At 48.0% G+C, this 8,754-nt stretch overlaps 1 protein-coding gene across 1 annotated transcript in view; it reads right to left on the bottom strand.

Annotated features, from left to right (window-relative positions):
* Positions 1 to 221: 221 nt before the first annotated feature.
* The window catches only part of LOC125424641 (dual oxidase 2-like), a 54,551-nt gene continuing 46,018 nt past the window's right edge, over positions 222 to 8,754 (bottom strand). The window contains exons 16-21 of the mRNA XM_048482045.1: positions 7,888 to 8,041; positions 4,511 to 4,743; positions 3,023 to 3,181; positions 2,258 to 2,413; positions 1,875 to 2,003; positions 222 to 973 (exon numbers count right to left, since the gene is read on the bottom strand). Of these exons, the coding sequence (XP_048338002.1) occupies positions 851 to 973; positions 1,875 to 2,003; positions 2,258 to 2,413; positions 3,023 to 3,181; positions 4,511 to 4,743; positions 7,888 to 8,041 (954 nt within the window). The 3' untranslated portion in view covers positions 222 to 850. The remainder of the gene's footprint in view (positions 974 to 1,874; positions 2,004 to 2,257; positions 2,414 to 3,022; positions 3,182 to 4,510; positions 4,744 to 7,887; positions 8,042 to 8,754) is intronic.

Genomic DNA, 8,754 nt, shown 5'->3' on the forward strand with positions numbered 1-8,754 from the left:
TTTGGACATCAAATCTCTTCTCATCATGACAGGCTAACAAGACAGTTCTTCTAGGTTTTGTAGTGCTAGGACAGTGGTGGCTAACCTTTGGCACTCCAGATGTTATGGACTACAATTCCCATTAGACCCTGCCAGCATGGCCAATTGGCCATACTGGAAGGGGCTGATGGGAATTGTAGTCCATAACATCTGGAGTGCCAAAGGTTAGCCACTATGGCGCTAGGATTTGCCCCAGCGGAAGAAGACCCGAATCTATGGCCCCTTCCTATAACCTACGCAAAATAATGCGTTTTCAAACCACTTTCACAACTGTTTGCAAGTGGATTTTGCTATTCTGCACAGCTTCAAAGAGCACTGAAAGCATTTTGAAAGTGCATTATTCTGCATGTGCGGAATGAGCCTATGACAAATACCCTTTTGAAAAAACTTGTACATAGAAGGTTTTTTAATTACTGTATGTAACTGTAACTTGTGTGTGGGTTTTAAGTTGAGATCCTCTTTTTCTTGATACGTTCAGTCTCCCTTTGGGGTAAATAAGGGGTTTATTTAAAAAGATGTTTGCCAAAGGTTTCTGGGGTGACACAAACCATCTGTTAAAACAGACAGTGATCCATCTGAGAGATCTCTTACAGTGGTTCAGGGGCTAATTTTCTCAATAGGTATGCATTGGCAAACACCAACAGCTTCTTAGGCACTGAATTTTTTTAGTAGAGCCGTAACCTGCCTTTTCCTCAAGGCACAGAAAGTATGAATATCACCCCATGAAACCCTTCTCGTGGTGGCGGTGGGTGGGGTGGGTGTTACAGCAAACAGTGGCATGCCCTCCCTCCCGCAAGTGTCAGCCAAAGGCCTAAAAGTTCTCATAATGATGCACAAAATAGGTCTGGTCCCGTTTGTTAATCTTCTGGCAGGCTTTCTCCACATTCTTGGTCATGCCTGGAGGGCCGCAGCTGAACACCCCGATTTTCTTAACCTGAAAACAAGGAAAGGAATTTATTTAGGTATTTGCTGGTTTCTTTGATTAATACGTTTTGATTCATTTCTACCCTGCCTTTCTCCTCAATGGGGATCTAAGGTAGTTTATATTGTTTGCTTCTCTCCTTTTTATCCTCACAAACGACTAAACATGGCGGAGAGGAGGGCTTGCAAACAGGAAGAAGAAGAAGAAGAAGAAGAAGAAGAAGAAGAAGAAGAAGAAGAAGAAGAAGAAGAAGAAGAAGAAGAAGAAGAAGAAGAAGAAGAAGAAGAAGAGAAGGAGGAGGAGAAATTTGAATTTATACCCCAGCTTTCTCTCCTGTAAGGAGACTCAAGGTGGCCTACAAGCTCCTTTCCTTTCCTCTCCCCACAACAGACACCTTGTGAGGTAGGTGGGGCTGAGAGAGCTCTGAAGAACTGTGACTAACCCAAAGTCACCAGCAGGAATGTAGGAGTGTGGAAACACATCTGGTTCACCAGATAAGCCTCTGCCACTCAGGTGGAGGAGTGGGGAATCAAACCCGGTTCTCCAGATTAGAATCCACTTGCTCTTAACCACCACACCACGCTGGCTCTCTGGAGAGGGGACATGCTGGTAGTGGTGGAAAGGGGGGTACGGGGGTGGGCTCGCACCATTCCAGAAGTGCCCGCAGACTTGAAAAAGTTTAAGGTTGCCTGGTGAGAAGGGAAGGTGGCTTGGATCAGGACCACAAGGGAAGGCTCCATCAGAGTTCTCCAATCAGAGCAGGCTTCAAACTTGGCTGAGCAGAAGGGTAGGATATAAGCTACAAACTTGGGATCCTTGCAAGATCGCTTACAAAGGCTCTGTCTCTTTGCCTGCTCTCAGCCTCCGGGTGCTGGCTGCTCTCAGGACGCTTCTGTCCCTTGTCGCCACTCACCTCAGGATGGACCTCTTGCAAGGAACAGAAGAAGGGGATGAAGGGTGGCCGTCCAAAGTGGGTGATGGACCTCAGACCAGTGAACAAGCTGCGGTTCAGGACCTTTTGAAAGTGCCTCTCGCAGATGTACTAGAAAGAAAGAGAAGACAAAACATCCAGAGCATAAAAAACGACACCACCTTTCTCCCTGAGAACTGCCACCATGACCATCACGGTGAGGTTATAGGAACCAAAATGGAATTAGGCCTCGCCAGGATGAACGCCAGCCTACTATCGTCTCCATCAGAAGGTGTGAGATGTGGGCCACCTTGGATTATCTCTGAAACAGCATCCAGGGCCCTGTGTCTTGTGGGCTCCCAAGATTCTGGCCAGCAAGGACTCACCAGCATAGTAGTGCGCATGTCGAATTTCTCCGCCAGTTGAGTGATGTAGATATGGACGGAGACGAGTTCGCGCTGGTCCTTCTCTTCCAGCTCACGGATTATGTCAGCCATCCACTCGAACTGCCGCTGCGTTCGTGTCACCCAGATGAAATAGATCTGTGGAGGAGAAGGAGGAGGAGGAGATGGATACGGTGATGGCTGGAGCCCCACGAGAAACAATACCACAGACCTTCTGATCTGTTCCTGCTGTATCGAAACCCTGCCTCTCCATTGCGCTCTTCTCCTTCTTTTCAACCCTGGATTGGATCCAGATGCCCTCGATCCCCGTGAATTGCTCAAGGAGTCTATGCCGACTCCCTCCACTACTAGAGGGAGTATGTCTCCTTCAGTCAGTTGCTGGGGAGCACAGGCAGTAGGGTGCCATTGCTTGTGGGCTTCCAAGAGGTAGCTGCTTAGCAGTGGCGGAGCTACAAAGGGAAGGGGGGTGCGCCGTGCACCGGGCGCATGCCTGGGGGCGAAAAATCGCAGCATATGTGCAGCATATAGGGGGAGGGGGCTTCAACCTTCCCCCTCCTTGCTGTTCTCCTGACCTGAGATGGCTCTGTTATTTGCCCTGTGTGGAAAGCACACACCTACACCTGACTTGATGGGCATTCCCACCTCCACGAGTGTTCTTCCTTTTGTGAGGCACATCAGGTGCTCTGAGATCTGTCCCAGTGCCTACCTGTTCATGAAAGAGACCACCCCCCATCCTTTCAAGCTCACCTTCTTACAGGGAATCTTGGAGCCGACCAACGACTTGAAGACCAGATCTTTGAGGATGGAGGCAAAGGGGGTCACCCCAATGCCCCCTCCCACCAGCACAGACACTTCAAACTTATTCCACTCCTGGTGCCCTTCTCCAAAAGGCCCATCCAGGTACAGCTGCAAAGAGACATAGGTGAAGAAAAATTCTCGACATCCTCAGACCGCAACAACTGAAACTGATCCATCACAACATGACCAGACGGCCCTCTGGACTGAAAACTGCTCAACGGTAGCATCCAATCCCCTGCGGATCTGGGCAACTTTGTTGTGCGTATGTGTGTGTGTTTTATGACTTGAATCATGAGAAGTCTTGGGGAACAACATTACAAGAAGGTAACTCTACAATTTAGCAAACAGATGCTTGCAAGTTGCATTCTGGCTTAGTCAGTTTCTTGCAGGCAGACGCCTTAGACATGTTTCCCATCCTTGGTGGCTGAGTTCCTGCTTTAATCAGCACATCACACTGGCTTCTAAGTAGAATTTGGACCTTGGAAAAGGGAGAACGGGACAGTGGAGATGCTGTTCTTAGGACTCACCTCAAACCTAGCCGCCCCCCCCCCCCCCGCCCCAACTTTACTGGGATGTTTAAGGCAAGTCTTTCTCAGATCTTTAAAATATAACTCTGGTATAGTTTGTCGAACAAAGGACATTCACAAACACCAGGACAACTTCAATAAGAAAGATGAGACATTAAAAATTAGCAAAGCGTGGCTCCCAGTACTTAAAAAATGGACCGATAACCCCACCCGCAATACAATGCACTCAACCACACTTTGCATAGCAAGTTCCACCCAAACACTTAATGATTGGTTCCCCACCCTGGGACATGGACAATATACCACACTAAACTTTCCCTTCTCACTTAGACACAGTGTGAAACAGACTTTTCTCTGTGATATACCTCTGACGATGCCAGTCACAGATGCAGGCGAGACGTTAGGAACAAAATCCACCAGACCATGACTACACAGCCCGGAAAACCCACCAGAACCAAAGGAAAGACCCTCCTAACTGTCCCCCTAATCAAAGAAGCTCATCTGGTGGGCACATGAGAGAGGGCCTTCTTGGTGGCAGCCCCGCAATTCTGGAACAGCTTTCCCAGGCAGGTGCACCTTGCCCCCTCACTGTCAATCTTCAAGAGGCAGTAGAAGACAGTTTTATGTAGGACTGCATTTGACTGATCTAGTTATTATTTATTGACAGTGCAGTTTTTAAATTGATGTCTTTATCATTGATATCTTTATTTGCCTTTATAATACTGTTTTATTTATATTGTGAGCCACCTGGAGGTCTACCAGGGAGAAATGCAAGCGTGCTTTAGATAAACTAAATCGATTAAATAAATAAGGCAAGCTGCATGTTTCCGTTGGGAACGTTCCGTTCCTGCTTTCCTCTTAATTAAACTCCAGGCAGGGGAAAAGCAAAAAGAAAAGCGCGCAGCATTACCTTGGGGTACTTGCCAATTTTTGCGATGCTTTCCGGGGAGTAGAGCTCTCGAAGCCGGGTTGTCCAGGGCCCAGCGGCTCGGATGTGCAAGCTCAGCGTGTCCTCGTGGGGAGCGGAGGTCAGAGTGAAGGGGTGGTACTCGTTGGTGCCCAGAGACAAGCAGGCAATCCGCACCCACTGCCCAGACCGGTAGTCAAAGTATTCTGGTCTCTGGAACTGGAGGCGAGTGACGCCTGTAGGAGAGTAAGGAGACGAAAGGTCTTCCTGAGGATCGGTCACAAGCTTCTCAGCAATGTAACTGAGCAGCAGTGGCGTAGGAGGTTAAGAGCTCGTGTATCTAATCTGGAGGAACTGGGTTTGATTCCCAGCTCTGCTGCCAGTTCTTTAGCTGGTTGCTGACCTTTTATTACAATTCGAGCCTCACCCAGAGGCCTAGGAAACTGTAATGTATCAGTGTAGTATTTGTGCGGATCCCAGCAGGGCTGCCTTCTGAATCTGACAGATGTTAATTTTATCAATTTGAAGATATTTCAAGTGCTGCCCTATTATTATTGGTTGATTTCACAGCTGCCAGTTCTTTAGCTGGTTGTTGGTCTGGAGCAGCAGTGGCGTAGGAGGTTAAGAGCTCATGTATCTAATCTGGAGGAACCGGGCTTGATTCCCTGCTCTGCCGCCTGAGCTGTGGAGGCTTATCTGGGGAATTCAGATTAGCCTGTGCACTCCCACACACGCCAGCTAGGTGACCTTGAGCTAGTCACAGCTTCTCTGAGCTCTCTCAGCCCCACCTACCTCACAGGGTGTTTGTTGTGAGGGGGGAAGGGCAAGGAGATTGTAAGCCCCTTTGAGTCTCCTACAGGAGAGAAAGGGGGGATATAAATCCAAACTCCTCCTCTTCTTCTTCTTCTTCTTCTTCTTCTTCTTCTTCTTCTTCTTCTTCTTCTTCTTCTTCTTCTTCTTCTTCTTCTTCTTCTTCTTCTTCTTCTTCTTCTTCTTCTTCTTCTTCTTCTTCTTCTTCTTCTTCTTCTTCTTCTTCTTCTTCTCTTTCTTCTTCTTCTTCTTCTTCTTCTTCTTCTTCTTCTTCTTCTTCTTCTTCTTCTTCTTCTTCTTCTTCTTCTTCTTCTTCTTCTTCTTCTAAAGATACTGGGATGGAATGGATCCTGTGCTGATCTTGCTACTCCACTGAGCAAAGCGGATATTTCAGAATACGTATATTTCAGTGGCCCCTTCCGCACATGCAGAATAATGCACTTTCAATCCACTTTCAATGCACTTTGCAGCTGGATTTTACTGTGCAAAATAGCAAAATCCACTTGCAAACAGTTGTGAAAGTGGATTGAAAGTGCATTATTCTGCATGTGGGGAAGGGGCCAGTGTGTGCTTAATGTCTGGGGCCCCTTTGGGCTACTGAATTTTCCCATTCATTCCTTCTTTCTCCCCATGCTTGCAACTATAGATAACAGCGGCACCTCTGGCCTTCTCCGCGAAGGGAGGGGTGGCCAAATGGCTCTCTTATCTTTCCCTAGACCAGTGGTTCTCAACCTGGGGGTCAGGACACCTTTGGGGTCAAACGACCCTTTCACAGGGGTCGCCTAAGACTCATAAGAACATAAGAACTAGCCTGCTGGATCAGACCAGAGTCCATCTAGTCCAGCACTCTGCTACTCGCAGTGGCCCACCAGATGCCTTTGGGAGCTCACATGCAGGATGTGAAAGCAATGGCCTGCTGCTGCTGCTGCTTCTCCTGAGCACCTGGTCTGCTAAGGCATTTGCAATCTCAGATCAAGGAGGATCAAAACTGGTGGCCATAGATCGACTTCTCCTCCATAAATCTGTCCAAGCCCTTTTTAAAGCTATCCAGGTTAGTGGCCATCACCACCTCCCGTGGCAGCATATTCCAAACACCAACCACACGTTGCGTGAAGAAGTGTTTCCTTTTATTAGTCCTAATTCTTCCCCCCAGCATTTTCAATGAATGCCCCCTGGTTGTAGTACAAAACTGGACTCTCTGCATCAGTGTTCTCCATCTGTAAAACGGATAAATGTTAGGGTTGGGGGTCACCGCAGCATGAGGAACTGTATTAAAGGGTCGTGGCATTAGGAAGGTTGAGAACCACTCCCCTAGACCTTGGGAATGGACTTTCGCTTTTCTCTGCTTTTCCCGCTTTTGCTGTGCGTAGTTGGGGGCAGGGGAGGGGGTGGACAACAGAGGTTATAAACCTATGGGTATTTGAGGAGTGGGTCAGAACTGGCTTTGCAAAAGCCAACGGGGCAATGTTCGTTCCAGTAAAGACTTTTGATTGATGAAAGCCAGAGCCTGTCATTGAATGAGTCATAGACCTTGCAGCTACGTATTTTAATCCCCGTGGAAACTATACCCTAATTAGTAAGTGTACAATAATAACATATCATGACTAACATACATAGATCAACATCCGTAACCACGTTCCTTCTCTCATAACAGATAGACTATCCTGGTAATTCTCAATACAATGATATTCATAAACGTGTACTTCCTTTAAGTACGATTCTTTGGAATTCAGCCCAGTACTAGGTCATCAGTAAGATAATACATCCAGCATGCTATCGTCAAAAAGGTCACCTGTGGACATGGCTGTCCTGTACACAAGCTCACCATCCATTAAACGGTGGTCCAGTCCTTATAAGGACAAGGAGAATCATCCTTATGACAGTAGGGGTATGCATTCAAAGTGACTACATCACATCTTCGAAGGACCCATCCTGTCTGTGCCGGTAACTAACTGCAGCTAAGGCTAACTGCAGCTAGCCCTAACCCTATACCCTCCTGTGGCGTAGTGGTTAAGAGCAGGTGCATTCTAATCTGGAGGAACCGGGTTTTATTCCCCGCTCTGCCGCTTGAGCTGTGGAGGCTTATCTGGGGATTTCAGATTAGTTGCTTGTTGCTGGAGTGTACTAAGCCCTGTGTACTAAGTACACACCAGCCCTGTGTACTAAGCAAAGCGGTCTCATGGGCCACTGTTTAAAGGTTTGCCTAGCTGTGGTCTAGGATGTGGAACAACTCAACCTTTGCACATCAAGAGGAAACCATCTTTGCCTCTCTTCCATATAGCATACAAGACTCCCACACATGCCAGCTGAGTGACCTTGGGCTAGTCACAGCTCTACGGAGCTCTCTCAGCCACACCCACCTCCCAGGGTGTTTGTTGTGAGGGGGGAAGGGCAAGGAGATTGTAAGCCCCTTTGAGTCTCCTACAGGAGAGAAAGGGGGGATATAAATCCAAACTCTTCTTCTTCCTCATCAGCTTGCAGCCTGTCTCCGATCTAATCCCGACAGTCGTCTGACAAAGGACCCCGTTCTCTGGGAAGTTCTGCAGGGATAGTCAACAGCCCCACGCTACCTGAAGGGAGGAGCTCCGCCTTCACCACGCCGATTTCCACCTTCTTCCTGCTCAGGCTGATGAGTTTGTCTGCCCCGTAGATGAGAGCCGGGACGATGAAATAAATGTGGAAACGGGGCTGCTGGATCAGAGCGTAGCTGCCGTGGATGATAACCTGGGGAGGGGACACGTCAATCAACAGAACTGTAGGTTACTGAACTCACTGTGTGGTTTGAATATGCCAGCAACCCCGCTAGGGGTATTTTACATCGCCTGCTACCTGATATTTTCTTTACAAAACTGGATATGTTGGGAACTGGACCCAAATGCAAAGGTCTACCATTGAGACAACCTCTCCCAATAGTTTGACTTGAAACAAGGGAATTGTGTGTGTGTTCATATACATGGTTGTGCTATCCTTCCACATACCTAGGGTGCCTTCAGTCTTCTCTGAATCTCAGTCTTCCATTCCCTTTCCCAACATCTGATAGAAAGGCACCTTCCACCCTGAGAGTCAGCATGGTGCATTGGTTAAGAGCAGGTGGATTCTAATCTGGAGAACCGGGTTTGATTCCCCACTCCTCCACCTGAGTGGCAGAGGCTTATCTGGTGAACCAGGTGTGTTTCCGCACTCCTACATTCCTGCTGTGTGACGTAGGGCTAGTCACAGTTCTTCCGAGCTCTCTCAGTCCCACCTACCTTGCAAGGTGTGTGTTGTGGGGAGAGGAAGGGAAAGGAACTTGTAAGCCACCTTGAGTCTCCTTACAGGAGAGAAAGGTGGGGTATAAATCCAAACTCTTCTTCTTCAACCTACACTTTTAACTGAAACAGCAAAGCCAAACAGATTCATCTGCCCACATTGCTCCAGTAACAGAGCCTCAGCTTTTC

This window comes from Sphaerodactylus townsendi, linkage group LG17 (genome assembly GCF_021028975.2).
Source record: "Sphaerodactylus townsendi isolate TG3544 linkage group LG17, MPM_Stown_v2.3, whole genome shotgun sequence".
NCBI classification, from domain to species: domain Eukaryota; kingdom Metazoa; phylum Chordata; class Lepidosauria; order Squamata; family Sphaerodactylidae; genus Sphaerodactylus; species Sphaerodactylus townsendi.